This window comes from Acipenser ruthenus, chromosome 40, assembly GCF_902713425.1.
Source record: "Acipenser ruthenus chromosome 40, fAciRut3.2 maternal haplotype, whole genome shotgun sequence".
Lineage (NCBI taxonomy): Eukaryota > Metazoa > Chordata > Actinopteri > Acipenseriformes > Acipenseridae > Acipenser > Acipenser ruthenus.
In genome coordinates this window covers 6,610,576-6,628,309 of record NC_081228.1, presented here as the reverse complement: position 1 = coordinate 6,628,309, position 17,734 = coordinate 6,610,576, and the positions used below count along the sequence as shown (strand labels likewise).

The 17,734-nt window shown below is 47.7% G+C and overlaps 1 protein-coding gene across 2 annotated transcripts in view; it reads right to left on the bottom strand.

Annotated features, from left to right (window-relative positions):
* Nucleotides 1-452: 452 nt before the first annotated feature.
* The window catches only part of LOC117397426 (PR domain zinc finger protein 10), a 17,604-nt gene continuing 322 nt past the window's right edge, over nucleotides 453-17,734 (bottom strand). For both annotated transcript variants that reach the window (XM_059010116.1, XM_059010115.1), the window contains exons 2-23: nucleotides 15,369-15,527; nucleotides 14,294-14,455; nucleotides 13,878-13,937; nucleotides 13,249-13,356; nucleotides 12,301-12,502; nucleotides 11,771-12,012; nucleotides 11,347-11,547; nucleotides 11,177-11,249; nucleotides 10,531-10,648; nucleotides 9,609-9,729; nucleotides 8,751-8,990; nucleotides 6,741-7,088; nucleotides 5,841-5,996; nucleotides 5,068-5,238; nucleotides 4,362-4,472; nucleotides 3,661-3,861; nucleotides 3,010-3,153; nucleotides 2,672-2,842; nucleotides 2,075-2,215; nucleotides 1,760-1,910; nucleotides 1,490-1,596; nucleotides 453-1,163 (exon numbers count right to left, since the gene is read on the bottom strand). In XM_059010116.1, the coding sequence (XP_058866099.1) occupies nucleotides 975-1,163; nucleotides 1,490-1,596; nucleotides 1,760-1,910; nucleotides 2,075-2,215; nucleotides 2,672-2,842; nucleotides 3,010-3,153; nucleotides 3,661-3,861; nucleotides 4,362-4,472; nucleotides 5,068-5,238; nucleotides 5,841-5,996; nucleotides 6,741-7,088; nucleotides 8,751-8,990; nucleotides 9,609-9,729; nucleotides 10,531-10,648; nucleotides 11,177-11,249; nucleotides 11,347-11,547; nucleotides 11,771-12,012; nucleotides 12,301-12,502; nucleotides 13,249-13,356; nucleotides 13,878-13,937; nucleotides 14,294-14,455; nucleotides 15,369-15,440 (3,489 nt within the window). In that variant the 5' untranslated portion in view covers nucleotides 15,441-15,527 and the 3' untranslated portion in view covers nucleotides 453-974. The remainder of the gene's footprint in view (nucleotides 1,164-1,489; nucleotides 1,597-1,759; nucleotides 1,911-2,074; nucleotides 2,216-2,671; nucleotides 2,843-3,009; nucleotides 3,154-3,660; nucleotides 3,862-4,361; nucleotides 4,473-5,067; nucleotides 5,239-5,840; nucleotides 5,997-6,740; nucleotides 7,089-8,750; nucleotides 8,991-9,608; nucleotides 9,730-10,530; nucleotides 10,649-11,176; nucleotides 11,250-11,346; nucleotides 11,548-11,770; nucleotides 12,013-12,300; nucleotides 12,503-13,248; nucleotides 13,357-13,877; nucleotides 13,938-14,293; nucleotides 14,456-15,368; nucleotides 15,528-17,734) is intronic.

Below are 17,734 nucleotides of genomic sequence, written 5' to 3'. Positions count from 1 at the left end.
CGTCTGCTAAGAAATAAATAATAATAATAATAATAATAATAATAATAATAAGCAGGCCCTCATTTTGCATTTATTGATTGGAGTTCACGTAAATATTAATAAAAGGTTGGTGTCATGCAATGGGATGGACCGCATGAGCGGAGAGTGTCTACATGTGCACTGCAGGAACTGATTTCAAAACAAGCACTTAAACCAGTGTGAAGTGACCAAAACAAGGGCCCATGGTTCCTTTTCAACTGTTTTTTGATTCAGTTAAGACATCGCAGGCATCGCAATAAAACTGTCTCCAGATTCACGTACCACAGAGACGCTTTTCCCTCCCACATAAACTTGAATCTGGCCGCTCAAATCAAACAAATATCACTCAGAGAATTAACATACTCTGGGACACCTTTCGCACGAGAAACCGTTGTGCTCTAGAAATTAAAATGAAGAAATAAAACAAAGATAAATAAATAAAAACACACATTTTTATTGCAGGGCTTCTTGTTTGTCAGTCGTGTTGGGAACAGTTTGCTAATATATATATTTTTTTACATGACATTGAAATCTGCACGTTGTGGTTTGTGCCCCACTGTACATTTAAAAGAAATATTTACAACCTGTCACTGCGATCCTAGATTTAACAAACTGCACCTCTAACCCTTACTGGAAACCTCGTTACAGAAGAATTCTTACAATCCAGCACAATAAACCCATGTGTTCCTGGTGGAGCTGATCTGCGTGTGTCCACTGTGTCTCTCCTGAAGCCACGGTCCAAACCCTGCAGTCCGACGTGCTTGTAATGAAGAAGCAATCACTGCAATTCACTTTGAAGGTTTTTACAACAATGGGTGTGGCAGAGAAACGTAACAGAGCGTTACATAAATACATACATTCCTTCTCTGTGGAGCAGACCCTTCACAATGTATTAACAAAGCAGGTCCCAACCAGAGATCTTTTCACAGCTTTGGGACTCCAGGGGGCTTAGTGTGTCAGGGTTTGGTGATGTGCACTTCGCTGTTCCCGTTCCCATTGGTGGTTGTAGTGATGATGTACTGGGTGGTCTGCTGCTGATTGGTGGTTTGCTGATCCAGGGGCTCGCTGTGAACGGACGTTGTGTTTTGGGGTACCCCTTGCTGCTTGGGGTCCAGATCCGACTGCTCGGCAATGACGTAGTGGGTCTGAGAGAGAGAGAGAGAGAGAGAGAGAGAGAGAGAGAGAGAGAGAGAGAGAGAGAGAGAGAGAGAGCACACATTTTAAATACTTGTAAGAAAAATCAAAGTGTATTTATTTCAAATTTTTCTAGCAGTGTTACGTCACAATAGCTTTGAATCCAGAGCTCCCTAAAAGCAATGGAAATGTTTAAGCCATAAAACAATTATTTCATAAATCTTTGATCATAAGCACACACAGAACAGACTATGGTTCCTTGTGGAAAAATCCCCTTTGAACCCCCGTCTACCCTCTCTGTAAGCAGCCTTGCAGAGTGACCTCTGCCCTGCCTGACCTGTGCCACTGCCTTGACCTGTCCAGAGTTCACTGCTGACACTGGAGCGCCTGCTTCTGCAATGACATACTGCGTGTGAGGGATCGCCATCATCTGAATCTCCGAGGCTGAGAGAGGAGAGGAGAGGAGAGGAGAGGCATTACACACAGACACGGCACAGCTCACTTCACAGGCTTTCATTTTCCATCTTCCCTCTCTTACATAAACTAGGTCGTAAATAGAAATCGGTTTGAAGTCTGCCTGTGTGCTCAGTGCTGCGATGACACTCACAATAGTTCCTGAAGGAGTTCCACGTGCTGGGCAGGTACGTGTGCTGCACTGCCCCCTGCTGTTGTGACTGCAGGGCGTGGCTCTGCATGTGGACGGGGCTCAGCTCCTGAGGGTTCTGCTGGGAGGAGGGGCTTAGAGGCTGCCCGGCAACCTGGGGAAGGAACACAGCAACGTGGTTCTCAATTCTGCTTGAGCATTCCGAAGTTCTGGGCAGTGCTGAGGGTCGGGAGCTGCTGCTGCTGCTGCTGGGTCACTAGGATTGAGGAGAGCTCTGGTATCCGACAGGGTGAACGGTTCTTGTGTTCCAGTGCTTACCTGCCCAGGTGTCTGTGCGGAGGCTGCCTGCTCAGTCACCTGGATGTGCTGCACCTGGATGGCGTGCTGTGTGTAGCTGTGAGGGTCGTGGAGCTGGCTCACATCCACAGTGGAGTGCTGGGACTGATGAGGGGAGGACGCCTGGGCAGGGCAAGAACACACCAGGGCAGTTACACTCGCTGCCCTAAATGCTTAACACGCATTGAAAACACATTTCAGAACTAGAACAAACTGGCAATGCTGGTAAGCACACAGATAAGTCACAGCAAGAAGCACTCCCAATAGTGTACAATAAATCACAGCAGCCTTCCTGTGCACGAGACTACATGTGCACAGCACTGATGTGTATGTGGACAGGATCGTTACTGCTGTATAAACACCATGGCTCATTGAGAACTGCCTGGTCATCCGTATGGCTCTTTCAAACAGCTCTGCTCCATGGCAGGATTTAGACATAGCACTGTCCTGATCCCCAGTGTATAACACTCCTCTCTGCCCCTGGCTCACCTGCCTGATCCCCAGTGTATAACACTCCTCTCTGCCCCTGGCTCCAGTCTGATCCACAGTGTACAACACTCCTCTCTGCCCCTGGCTCACCTGTGCTACCTGCACCACCTGCAGCTGGATGTGCTGGGGCTGGGCCAGGCCCCCATTGCCCTGAGACACTGGGATGTACTGGATCCTCTGGTAGTCTCCCTGGGCGGTCCTGTAGTCTGTGGTGAGGGTCTGGGACAGCTCTGTCATGGCCTGGGTCAGCAGGTCTGTAGTCTGGACACACGGGAGAGAAGAGACACACTGAGAAGAGACACACTGGTCCTGCTCTGATCATCACAAACTATTAAAGCAAAGAATGCTTCTCCTGCCGAGGACCTGGTTCTCGGGGTAGTGCTGTAGTGAAGTGGAGCCCCAGAGCTGCGTGCGGTTCACACTCTTACCACGACAGCCTCCGTGGTGGTCCCATCCGTGGTGATGACCGTGGGTGTGCCACTGATCACCGCCGTTGCCATGGGAGCCGGGATGGCGTTGGCGAGCTGGGCGAATTCGGGGTGCTTCTTCCGAATGTGCTGCACCATCTTCGTCTGCCGGGGGAAAGCAGGGTTCAGTTCACTTGCATTCATCGCATAGCGGGCTGTCATTTATAAAGACTGGGGGTTTAAAACACGGCCGGAGGATACACACGGGTGCAAATCTTTAACTAAGAGAGTTCTGGATTGAAAGGCTTTCAATTAAATCAACTGCTTTTCATTGAAAAATTGAAATCCCTTTTCGACAAGCTTTTCCAGTGTTAGCAAATACAAAACTTCTTCTAATGAATATGGGACGTCCTACACGGGACACAGTCACTTAGACCAGTGGCTTCCAGCTCTGGCCCTCAAGGTCCGTCCCAGAAAAGTCCTAAACCTGATCAGCTGTCCCGTAGCTGGCTCAGTGAAGTAATTCCAGTTGATATCTGAATTGGAATGGATCTAGAGGGACAGAGAGGGTTAGTTGGGAACCTGTGAGTAACACTAAGACGCTGCGAGAGGGTGTGGCTAAGTAGCGGGATGCAGTGAACACTGCGAGACGTGGCAGTGCTGAATGCTCACCTTGCTGCTGTACTGCTTGGAGCAGTGCGGGCAGCACACTGGGGCAGTGGCGATGGTGCCGGTCAGCTGGGTGTGGGTGCTCAGCATGGGGTCAGGCTCCCCCGGGCCGGCCGGACGCAGCTTGCGGATGCTGGGAGGGAGCTCGGAGCCGGGGTGGTTCTTCAGGATGTGGGCTTTCCGCTTGCTGGCGCTCTTGTAAACCTGTCGGCACGGTGGCACAGCGTTAGACACCAGGACCTACTGGGGACCTGCCCTGTCCTTCCAGCCTCTGGTACTGGGAGCATAGCTGACAAAAACAACCGTGTGCACTAAACTAAAACGTAAAACACACAGTCACACGTATAATGAAATACACTTTGAAACCAACCATACTCTAAACTGTTTTGTGAACATCAGAACTGTTTTTATTCATAAAAACACACTTTGAAAGAAGCAAGCATTTCACGAAGCTTTTAATATGAATAGGGTCCTACATCTATGGATAAATAAAGCATTCGTTAATGTCTCAGTCACTCAGGCAGGCAGGCAGAGAGTCAGACAGGCAGAGAGAGAGAGAGAGAGAGAGAGAGAGAGAGGCAGGCAGGCAGGGAGTCAGTCACGCAGAAAGACAGACAGGCAGACAGGCAGACAGCCAGGCAGGCAGTGAGTCATGAGAGTCAGGCAGGCAGGCAGACAGATCAAGTCCGGCAGGCAGGCTGCACCTTGTCACAGTACTGGCAGAAGTAGTCCCGGTTGGGTTTGATGATGGGCAGGGTGAGCTCTGGCACCTCGTCTATCCTCATCTCAGGGTGCCTCTTAGACAGGTGATTCACCTGCGGACAGGGCAGAGGGGACAAGGAGAGCGGGTCAACTGGAGATCCTGACAGCCACGGGGCTCGTCTTCAGAGAGCACAGAAAAACACTGGAAACTGTTTTACTGCAATACGATTTGACATTTCTATTATAGCTCTCTCTCAAAAAAAAAAAGTCGTGAACTGCAAAATGACTTTAAAATACATTTTAAAAAACAGTCCTTACCAAAACAGTCCCTATGATTCTAAACAGGGTTATAAAACAGATCACTCTTAAATGCCAGTTTGTTCTCTACAGCTGGGTGCAAGAGCATTATTATTATTATTATTATTATTATTATTATTATTATTATTATTATTATTATTAATTAGTCATTTAGCAGATGCTTTTATCCAAAGCGAATTAGAGACTAGGGGGTGAACTATGCATCACAACTGCTGCTGCAGAGTCACTTCTAATAGGACCTCGTTTGTTTTACATCTCATCCGAAGGACGGAGCACAAGGAGGTTCAGTGACTTGCTCAGGGTCGCACACAGTGAGTCAGTGGCTGAGCCGGGATTTGAATCAGGGTTAGGGCAGGTTCCCTGGCACACGGTCTCTGCTCTGCCCCTCACCAGCATGCCTCTTCGGCGGAATCCCATCATGCACACGCGGCACTTGAACATGTAGCTCTCGAAGTCAGCGGGGATCTTCTGCTTGAGGGTTTTGGTGCGGTGCGTGCGGTTCGCCCGCTCTCTCTCAGGGTTGTGCATTCTCTGCATGTGCTCCCGCAGCTTGTCTTTCCGCTGCACACAGGGACAGGGACAGAGACAGAGAGGACAGGGACCCAGCGTGAGAGAAAGAGGCATTTCATTACCCCCCCCCCCCGTATAGATCTGCATGGACTGGTTTGCATGTGATTACAATCAAACAAACTATTTGTACAGCTACTCTTTCCCAGTGCAGGCTTTAATATAGAAGCTGAAACTGAAAGACAGAAAGAAAGAAAGACAGAAAGACAGAAAGAAAGAAAGGATTCCTGCAAATGTTTAGGAGGAAAAAAGACGATAAACCTACCCGAACTACACAGTTACTGTTTCGTACTCTGGCTGAATTCACGTGTAGGACATTTCCGCTGTGATCTCGACAGGGTTAACACAAATTGTTAAACACGGCAGGAATGATTGTCAAGCAGTGCTGGTTCAAATATTCAAATGCAATTCAAATACAGACCTCCTCGTTAACACTACAGTCGGGAGTCACAGTTAGGAGGCAGCGCTGTTTGTGTTCTGCCTTATAATGAGAACAAAAGTGGAATGGCATCATGGGGCGACAGCCATGCCATCTTATCCCTGTCCCACACGGAGACCCCTGCGCCCCTGGTCTCCGCCTGTGTTTCGGGGCTCACCTTGAACTGCTTGCCGCAGGTGGAGCACAGGAAGTCCTTGCGGTCGGAGTGACGCAGCATGTGCAGCCGCAGCTTGTCCGGTCGGCAGAACGCCTTGTCACACTCCGTGCACTGGTAGACCTTCTCAGAGTGGAAGCTGCGCATGTGCTTCTTCACCTGGAGCAGGGAAACGCAGGGGAAAAAACAGAGACTGTTAACTGAGCTGGGAAATCAATCCGGACTGCTTTAGAATGATACAACTGTTCACGTGAACTCTATAGGGGTACAAGAAGCTGCCCTGGCATCAAAGACAAATATTAAACTCACAGGAAAAACCGGGATTGGATCAAACCGGGTTTCACTGCACTATCTGCATGCACTCTAGCGCAGTGGTTACTTATAGAATGTTACAGCTAACTTGTAATCTGCAACTGTTTAAGAGCTGAAAACAATTACAAAGAGTGTGTCTGGTTATAGCATCTCGCCAGGTTTGAAATCGCTGGCTGTGAGCACCCAAGATGGCGAGCCGCAGCACGCTGCCCTAGTCCAGCCTCCAACATGCCGATCGCACGAAGGCGCTGCTCTCTCGACAGACGTGGCATGTTGTTTTTTTTTCTGTGATTTTCTTTATTGCTTTTATTCAAGTTTGCAATTCAACAGCTGAAAATCACTCCATATGCAGCGTCCAATCAACTGTCTCAATGATTAGGTGATTAAGTGCATATGCTTCAGTCATAGTCACTCAAGCGTGTCGTGGTCAAGGATGAATGATCGCGTGATTAAAAAGAAACCAAAAACATTTCATCAACGTCCATAATTGTGATAAGTTTCTTTTGATGCTCGGTATATATATATATATATATATATATATAAAGCTCAAAGAAAGCACAGTTGGTTCTTCGCTGCCCTGCCCCATCTCACCTGTATGAAGTCTGGGAAGCGCTTCTTGCAGGAGGGGCAGGTGTAGTGCCCGTCGCACAGGTGCACCCCCACGTGCTCCTTCAGCAGGTCCAGCCTGTCGAAGTAGTCAGCGCAGAAGAGGCAGGAGTAGGTCTTGTGGTCGGAGTGCACCTTCATGTGGCTGTCCAGCGCGCTGCTGTTCAGGAAGCCCTTGTTGCAGATGTTGCAGGTCAGGGGGCAGTTCCCCTCCCGCCCGTGGCAGTGCAGGTGCTGCTCCAGCTTCTCCTTGTCCCGGAACGCCTTCCCACACTGGAAGCACTTGAAGGGCCGGAAAGTCTTGCGGATGAAGAGGTGCTGCAGAGCTGCGTTCTGAAAACGAGAGCAGAAAAAAAACGAGTTCAGGACGACAGGAGGCTCTCGAGATCCGTACGGTTTCCTACCAGCTGGCTGACGCTCGATCACGCTTGAAAGAGTCCCAGTAATTCATCCAGAGCTCGTTAGCGTTCTAAAAGAAACGCTAAAAAGAAAGCGTTCAACGACAGACGTTTCGTCTGGAAGTCTACAACGCTGTCGATTTGAAAATCATTCATCATGTCTACCTGCGATTTGATTTTCTAGGAAGAAACATGCAGACTTTGAATGGGAGCCAACGCTTTGCAAATCTATTACCCCAGTACACAAAAGCGACCTGAACAACAGAACCATGTTTCTTATCATTGTGTCTACAGATAGGGGGTTACACCCTCGCTCCAGATAGGAGGAAACCGAGGGGCGGGTGATGCAGGGCAGGCTGCGAGGCGTGGAAAGCAAGCCTGTGTAAAACTGAGAAAACAAGGAAATGGTGTTCACTGTATATGATCACAGCACCTGGAGAAACACACAGCCACTCGATAGCATTGCAAACACAGGGCAGGAAACAAGACTCCTGTTGCGTATCAGTTTGAGCCATTGCAGGGTTTACCGTTACCAATACATGCGGGTAAGCTCACAGTACAACCTGGATTGGATCAAACTGCTATGCAAATGGGAGTCTTATTGCCAACACTGCATAAAAATGACAATTAAATAAACATAACAATAAATCCATGTAACTTTTTTCTTTTTTTCCTTTTTACTAAAGCTGCAACCTGCTCATCACATCATACCTACCTGCAAATCCAACTTTAGGAGGCATTAGAGAGAGAGAGAGAGAGAGGAGAGAGAGAGAGAGAGAGAGAGAGAGAGAGAGAGAGAGAGAGAGACACAGAGACAGAGACAGAGAGAGACAGAGACAGAGAGAGAGAGTATACAGACTAGATCAGTGTCTGAGTACTTTGAGTGGAACATCCCTCTCCCTCCTGCCACTGCACAGAGCACTGCAGTGATCAATATAGAAATCAATACCTTTAAAACCATCCTCTACTCCTAATAGAACTAGCGATCGCTGATCCCGTTTTTCTCCAGCTCAAGATATGTGGTTCTAGGCTCTTCAATTTGGAAAATGCATCCGTTTCAAAAGACAGACGTCGCTGTAGACGTAAATGCAGCTTCTGCATCCTGGCGCCAAATCATCCCTCCCTTATAAAAGCTTACAATTGTGAATTTGTACTGCAATGTAGCAGTTTCCCCATGCTTTCATGGTTATTCTATGCATTTCCCATAGTTTACAATGGTTTGCCATGTTGTTTAATATGCTTTACCATGCTTCACTATGCCTTATTAAACTTTGCAGTGATTGTATATGGTAAATGTTATATGGGCTGTGCTGAAGCTCGGTTCTGCTCCAATGGTCCACCTGCAATCAAGTCATGTGATCGATCTCCCTGCCTGTAGACACAGAGATAAGGAACCAGGAAGAAAAATGATGTGTTTATTTTTATCTACAAATCTATTTAAGTAATAAGAAGAAGAAAACAAGCATAGAACCAAAACGATCTTAAAAGCAGGAGAAATTGGGGCCCAGTGACAATGCTGAACGGTAAGAGATTTCAAACCCTAAGCCAGCACTCCTTTAAGAGCACCCTGCAGCGCAGCGGGGGTCCGTGTGCGTACCCGAATGCGCCTGGCCCGCCGCATGTCCTCTACGGAGAGGTGTGTCTCTGTGGGAGGGGGGTTGGGCTCCTCTTTCTGGGGCTCCGCGGCTGGCTGCCCCTGCTCCTGATCCTGCCCCTCCTCTGTCTGGGCAGGGCTCTCCGGCTGCGGCTCCTGGGGGTGGGGGTCTTCAGACTTCAGCCCGTTGGGAGTGCCCTCGCTCACCTTGAACTGACCCTTCACTGGGAACTCCAGCAGCTCCTGCAGGGAACACAGAGTTCAGACACTCAGACACACAGAGTGTGATCTCGAGAACCACTCAAAAACGTTTTAATTAATCCAGCTCAAAGTGTCCACACTGAAGTACTGTTTCATGGTTAGTCAGGCTTATGCGTACAGACACTACTGAAATATCCCGGTTACAGTTGCTAGCAGCGCAATGGACTATGGGACTTCATATGACTGTATCCCATCATGCACTGTTTGTTTACAACCTTGCAGCGATGGAGCCTGTGCCCATGGAAGACGTAGCGCTGCTTAGCATGAACATTACGGGTCTGTTTCTTAAACACAAGGTATCGGCGATGGTGAAGGCAGCAAGCTTTGCATAGGCTCCGTCAGCATGCCAGAAATACGACCACGTCGCGCCACGAGCCACCATTTCACAACATAAGCCTAACAATGGTTCAGCAGTATTGAGAGTTGCTCTCAACTCCTTCAGTCCGGTTCTCGAGTGCGGTGTTAAACTCTGTGTAGTCTGGACGCTAACTGTATTGAACACTTTTAAACTGGTTTAAATGCAACTAATACGGTTGAAAGGCATAGTGTTGTCAGGGTCTGTCTTTCTGTCTGCAGTTCTGAGAGACGCTGTGATCCTACCTGACTCCTCTCCTCGCTGTTCTCTCCGGAGGTATCGAGGCGCATGAATTTCGGGGGGCGCCCCGGCCTCCTGCCCGGCCCGAACCTCTTTCGGCTTCGTCCCCGATTCCGGCCCTTAGCTCTGTGGAGACACAGCCATGAGAACAGCACAGCCACGAGAATACACGCAAACCACGAGAGCACACGCAACCACGGGAGCACACGCAACCACGGGAGCACACGCAACCACGGGAGCACACGCAAACCACGAGTACACACGCAACCACGAGTACACACGCAACCACGAGAGCACACGCAAACCACGAGAGCACACGCAAACCACGAGTACACACGCAAACCACGAGTACACACGCAAACCACGAGAGCACACGCAAACCACGAGAGCACACGCAAACCACGAGTACACACGCAAAACATGAGAGCACACGCAAACCACGAGAGCACACGCAAACCACGAGTACACACGCAACCACGAGAGCACACGCAAACCACGAGTACACACGCAAACCACTAGTACACACGCAACCACCACATCACACGCAACCACGAGAACACAGGCACACTACCCAGAGACTCACATACACTCAGATAGCTGGCAAGAACTAAAAACCTCATCAAAGCAATACCAAAGAGTATTGCACACAAACCCCTTTGTATCCAAACTGCTCTGTGACACAGAACACCCCCACCAGCATCTCTACCTGCTGACATTGATAAAGGCTTCTAGTGGAAACGTTTCTTTTAATACTGTATTCCTATTGCAATGAGAAACGTGTTTCAGTGAAGTCAGCGCGGGGTTTCAGTGGAGTCAGCGCGGGGTTTCAATGACGTCAGCGCGGGGTTTCAGTGACGTCAGCGCGGGGTTTCAGTGACGTCAGCGCGGGGTTTCAGTGCTTGGAAAGGCGCGCTCTGGTGTCTCTACCTGCTGATGAAGTCCAGCTTGTCGTCGTGCATGTTGAGGTGCTGCTGCAGCTGCTCGGAGCTCATGAAGCGCCGGTTACACTCGTAGCAGGGCCAGTTCTTCTCCTGCTCACGCAGCACTGCAGAGAGACAGGGACAGAGAGAGGTGAGGGACAGAGAGACAGGAAGACAGGGACAGAGAGAGGTAAGGGACAGAGAGACAGGGAGACAGGGAGGTGAGGGACAGAGAGACAGGGAGACAGGGACAGGGAGGTGAGGGACAGAGACAGGGAGGTGAGGGACAGAAGACTGCACAGAGTCCCCCACCAAAGAGGGATCAAACTGCGGGCTGTAGCACAGAACCGGAGCATTAGAGCCCTGTGCGGTTCATTTAATGAAGTTTGCAGTTCACAAAACCTTTAGTCAACCATCTCAGAGAGGGCAGTTTATTCTCATTTTTCAAAGCACTGTTAAGCCTAAGAGAACCCCAGAGAATGATTTCTATAAAGTCCTTACACAAACAAACAACAGCTATTAAACTTCAAATGGCAACAACTAATAATCTGGACAGGTGCTTGAATGTGGTAGGTTTATTTGTATTCATGTACAATATATTTTTGTATGCCTGCAATACATTTTTGTATTCATGTTATATATCACACCCTCACCTTTCCTCTCCTCCTCAGTGACGTTATGGACTTTCTGATTCACAAACTCAGCGTAGGAGGCAGCGTACCACACCTGAGGAAACAAGAGGCATGCTGAACAAGAAGCTCCACACACAGACATTTTCATGAATGAAACAGAATCGGGTCGCAGCGGTATACCGGGCCGGTACCTTCAGCTCCTGTTTGGGCTCGATGTTCTTGATGGTTGTGTAGTAGATGTCTCGGCCGTACTGATAGGCCACCAGGTTCTGCTCCAGGTGGTTCTGAGCGGGCCTAACGAACATGGCCCAATTGCAGCGCTCCTCGTCCGATAGCTCCACCCACAGGTCCTCTCCCTTCTCCCCTTCCTTCACACTGTCCTGCGCGGACACCTGACAGGACGGGAAGTCACGGGCACAACACAGCAAGGTTACTTCACTCAGGTTTACTCTTAACTGTACATGCGATTTGTACTTCAACTTCGCTAAATGTGGATTTCAAGTACCACTTTGTTTTAGCTTTTAGACTGTATTTTACTGTTACACCGGATAAGATGACACCTTATGGCAAGGTGTTAAGTAAACTTATTTGGGATTTTGTTTCTCAGAGACTTGCCTTGAGGTGTATGTAGTGGTCTTTGAGCTCGGACTGCCGGACCAGCGGCCCCTCCACGGGCCCGAACTGGGTCCTCTTGGGAATGCGTCTCTTGGAGAACACGCCGCCCGCGAAGCGGTCCACGTGCAGAACCAGCGGCAGGCTGGCGCGGGCCTTGGACAGAACCGGCCGGTTAGGGATGGGGTGCAGGGTCCCGTGCTTCAGACACACCGAGGGGTGGGCATTGTTACAGTCCTCACACCCTGCAGAGGGAGAGGGGAAAGAGGGAGAGAGTCAGGAGAGGGAGGGGGAAAAAAGGGGACAGGGGGTAGAGACGCAGACATAAAAAAAAAGTTGAAACACAGTTAAAAATACAAATTATCCTGTAAAACTTGAAATCCTTCCCCTGTGTTATTCTGCGGTTAAACAGTGTATTTGCACTGTGGAAGGCTAACGCTGGTCTGCTTGACTTGTTCTTGTAAGTACTGCATTATCTTATTCAGCAATGATGGATTTTTGTTTTGGGGTTCATGGATGCCCTCTGCACTCACACAGGTCGTTGGGGGTGAAGGGCACGGGAGGCCCCGGCTCCCAGTCATCCAGCTCCGAGTCCTCTCCTTCATCCTCATCCTCATCCTCCTCTCCATCAGAGTCCAGGGCTGAATCGGGGGCCCCCAGGGGCCCGAGGGGGCTGGAGGAGACCCCCACACTCACCATGGAGGGCAGGGAGGAGTTTGACACAGAGAGCTCCGCCTAGTGGAGGGGAGAAGCATGACAAGAAGGACTGCTCAGTAAGACTGTGCTGGGAGGAAGGGGTTCAGTGAAGCAGCAGTTACATTGTGCAGTATACAGTAATTTAAAGATAGCGATCATATGGACATGGAGCTGAAACATTGCAGTACTTGCAGGGATGGATATAAGACTCCCACTGCATAGCAGTTTCATCCATTCCTGGTTTTACTAGGAGTTTAGTAAGACGTACCTGAGCTTGTTACCTGTACACTGAAGTTTGTCTAGCTGTTTTTTCTAACCCTGAAGCCACAGCCCTAACCCTTGATGAGCTTCACTACACTCAGAGAAAAGTGAAGATCGCAGTATTTGCTTCTCTGTGTGTTTAACAATGTGGGGGAAAAAATATATACCAAAAAAACAAACAAACAAAGGGCTCACGCATGCATCTTATGCAAAAAAAAAAAAAGATGTTTTCGCTTTTGCTAAAATAAAACGGGGGGTGAATTCAGTGTACTTGGGTCTTATTATTTTTAATACTTTCTGCATGAAATACTGAGCATAGTAGAAAAAATACATTTCTCACTGAAAAGAAAAAAAAAAAAAATTCTTTATATGGGAGGGAAAAATGGCATCCTCCTATGAGGCTATCATGCACTGACATCTTGTAATGTCCCTGTATAAAGACTAGAAGAGAGTTCTGTATCCAGAAAGGGTAAAAGAGCATCACAGCCTCACAGACAGACAAACAAGGACTCCTGTGACCTCACCTGAGAGACAGGCTCCACCCCCATGTGCTGGGGGGCGTCGGCTACGCTACTGAGCACGTGCAGATTGGCGGTGTTCATATTCTGACTGCTGGGCAGGAGCACTGTAACCTAGGCAACGAGCGTGACAGAGAGAGAGAGAGAGAGAGAGAGAGAGAGAGAGAGAGAGAGAGAGAGAGAGAGAGAGAGAGAGAGGGAGAAAAGACAGTCGCTTACAACACACAGTCATACCGACAGGATAACAGAGCTGATTAATAAAAACATCATTAGGTTCATCCCCACAGTGAAAGACAGCAGGGTTTATTTGAATGATCCAGGCAGCAGGGGTGTAAGGACACCCTAATGTCTCGATACGATATGAATGACGGGCTACTTCTATGATGCAGAACGAGGAAAGACAAATATGTAAGGACTTAGGGAGAGTATGTATTCACACCACCTGTGAAACACACATCATTCAAGAAGCGCTTGCTGCACATACAGACCTCTGTTACAATACGATACACCATGCAAAGAAAGCCTCCCGATTCAGCCACGCAGCCCTGCTAGACAGCGAGAGTATTTAACACACGTGACACAACGACGCGTGTGCAAAAGTGTGTCAGCGTGGCACTGCATGCAGAGTCTCTCACCTGCTGAGTCGTGCCATCCTGCTGTATGTACGCCACCTGGGACTGGTCAGCAAACACCGCCTGCACACAAGAAATCACGGCCACTGGATTAGCACAACTACGAGTGGGTGAATGTCAGCGTGCGACTCCCACAGCAGCTGACACTGTGGGTGTGCACGAGAGCTACTTCACGAGGAGCGATTGAACAGTACAGCTAATCTTAGTCACTTCTGTCTGAAAATATCCAACACGATTTGAAACGTCAATATCAGGGTCCACTATATACCCGAACCGCAGTATAGTGAGGTGCTATATATACCGAGGGGCGTGTGTGTGTATATATTAGAAGTATTTATTTATTTCAATACAACACATATCATTGTTTAATAATGTGCTGTTTGGTTAATGGCCCCAGCCTGTCCCCCCCCTGCCCGTACCTGCCCCCCGTCGCTGGGGTGAATGTACACCAGCGTGTGCTCGGCCGTGTCCACGGAGGTGTAGGAGCTCCCATCCGCAGTGTAGACCACCTGCTGCTGCTGCTGACGGTCCTGCCCATCACTGTACACGATCTGAGCCACCGCGCCCCCCTCGAAGTGCACCTGCGCACACACACACACGCACACGCACACACACAGGACAATATAAGAGCACAGGCAAAGCACAGGAGGCTGTCCTGCCCATCAGGGCTCGTCCAGTTCCTAGAAGCTGACGGATTTCAAAACGTCTGGGTCTTTCATTTCATTTATTAAGCTCACAGAATGTAAAATCTGGACTGCCATTCAAACTGCTCTGCAATGGGAGTCGTATTATTAATATCACAAAATTCAAAACCTGGACTGGCTCAAACTGCTGAGGGGTGAGGGGCATGTCTCTTACCCGTGAGGGGTGAGGGGTAAGTCTCTTTCCTGTGTGGGGTGAGGGGTGAGGGGTGAGGGGTAAGTCTCTTACCTGTGAGGGGTGAGGGGTGAGGGGTAAGTCTCTTACCCGTGAGGGGTGAGGGGTGAGGGGTAAGTCTCTTACCCGTGAGGAGTGAGGGGTAAGTCTCTTTCCTGTGAGGGGTAAGTCTCTTACCCGTGAGGGGTGAGGGGTAAGTCTCTTACCTGTGAGGGGTGAGGGGTAAGTCTCTTACCTGTGAGGGGTGAGGGGTAAGTCTCTTACCCGTGAGGGGTGAGGGGTAAGTCTCTTACCCGTGAGGGGTGAGAGGTAAGTCTCTTTCCTGCGTGGGGTGAGGGGTGAGGGGTAAGTCTCTTACCCGTGAGGGGTGAGGGGTAAGTCTCTTTCCTGCGTGGGGTGAGGGGTGAGGGGTAAGTCTCTTACCCGTGAGGGGTGAGGGGTAAGTCTCTTTCCTGCGTGGGGTGAGGGGTGAGGGGTAAGTCTCTTACCCGTGAGGGGTGAGGGGTAAGTCTCTTTCCTGCGTGGGGTGAGGGGTGAGGGGTAAGTCTCTTACCCGTGAGGGGTGAGGGGTAAGTCTCTTTCCTGCGTGGGGTGAGGGGTGAGGGGTAAGTCTCTTACCTGTGTGTGGTTGTTTTGGTCGTGCTCGGAGGCCTGGCTCCAGACCAAGCCTCCCTCTTGCTTGGACTCCATGGCGTCTCTGTTCTCAGTAGGATCTCTTTAACTTTACAAGCTCACACAGGTACCTGAAGCACATTGATGTCTCCTATGGACAGGGCACTGCAAACCAGAACAACATTAAACTGCTAAATCAGGTTCAAAAACACAATGGTTTATTACAAGAGTTATTTTAACAGCCCAGTAGACCTCGAAGTTTACCTAAAATAAGGCTGCTGTTTTTATTCTTGTGAACACAAGAATGACGTGCATTTTCAGGCCTTTTCAACCGCGCATTCAAATGTTTAGCTAATAAATTAAAATAATGGGGGAAACAGATTCAAATATAGCTTGGATGTGTTTCTGTATCAACATAGAAATATTATTTTAAAAACAGAATAAAACTCTTTTAAAATTTTAAATAGTGTTTTTTCTTCTAATTATTTTATAACGATCCTTATAAAATTGACCACCGTATTTTTGCATAGTAGTCTACCCTGGTTTGCCATGTTTATTAATATGCTTTACCACACCTCGCTACGCTTTAAAATGCTTGTTTATGTTTTAACACCCTTTCACTATGCTTTATTACACTTTGCTACGCTTTTACTAGGAGACACTTTATAAGGGGAAACACAAACTATTCTTAAAATACTACATTATTAATTACAGACAATGGTTCCTATTTTATCAACGTGTTTTTAAGACAGATTAGTTTTTTTTTTTTAATACCGATATTGTGGAAGGCAAAGATCGTTTTGCCAAGTTATACTTTGGACCAGGCTTTCTTGTTTTACCAGCTGATAATAATAATAATAATAATAATAATAATAATAATAATAATAATAATAATAATAATAATAATAATAATAATCCCTTTCAGGTGCAGGACCAATTACTTTACCAGAATTAATAAAGTGCCATTTATCAGATTATAAACAAGCACCTGGCATTCATTTTTCATTATTATTATTATTGTCATGGGTATTTTAGGTTGTAGGCAATAACGTTATAATTCCTGTCACGGAACAACAAACAAACAAACAAAAACATATCTTCAACGCTACATATATACATGTCAGAACAGGAACATGTTAAAAATGTGTGTTATTACTATTAGCAAGACTGATATTTTGATTTCACAAGTAATCTCAATGTTTTTAATTGTATTGTCATCCTAACCGTTAACACAGGCTCGTGCTGCATAACCTCGGGATTTAAATTAACGTGCGCTCGAGGGATACAAAAATAACGAAATTTATTAATACGTATACAGTATTTATTTATTTATTTATTTATTTATTTATTTATTATTTATAAGCTTATAAAATGTATTATAACGAAACGAGAAAAGGTGAAGCATACAATACAGCGTTGTGGCCAGTTTTGACATAAACGAATTGGAAAGGTCGTGTATTTTCTGGCCTGTTCTGATTTCAATGTTTGGCGGACATTTGTCAAATTGAAAGATGGGGGAACTTGAATTTTGAAATATAGTTTGAATATGGGTCTGTGTCTTTATATCCAACAGGGCTGTATATTATTACAATGAGAACAAATCCCCGGATTGTGGATGTAATACAGGCCATTTAAAAAGAGCAGAAATGTGCAGCATACTGTAAAGTCGATTAATAAACAGACTGCCTAGGACTGGTATTATTACGGTCATGGGGTTATCAATATCCCCGATGCCCCAACTGGTTAATATTTAACTTAGCGAGTTACATAACTAGTGTAGGACAAATCATAATGAATTCTGTCTGAATCGTGTTATAACAGCCAGAGCAGCCACAGAGAAACCATTTTAAAAGCTAAACAGATATGCCCAGTTCTCACGCATAGCGACCAGTCTAATTACAGTGTGGGGGTAAGGAGGGTGGTTTATGAAAACTGGTTCCATGCAAAACTGTAAAAATAAGAGGTTAAATCCTCCTGGACGTTTCTCCCCGGTGTCTATCCGAAGGGACATGGTGGGTTTGCCGGACCTGCTAAATTAGGGGGGATCTTAAGATCTCCCCCACACCCCTATTTTGACCCCAGAGGTTCTGAGTTCCAGCCGGACCGTACCACAAAAAAATCAAACTTCAGAAACCCGGGAACAGCGAGCACAACAAAACCCGCCTAATGCCCGACTAAATGGCACCAAACCCGCGGTGCCGCTGCCATATTTTCCACAGCAAACGTTTACAAAGCGGTGTTTTGTTTTACATTGCTGTTTCGGTGGTTGTTTGTGGCCGGGCTGTTTTCATCTAAACATACTCGTCCCCCTATTTCAGATTGCGCCCAGCCCGGATTCTGCCGCAGAACAAGGAGGACCGCTCTCCATTTTG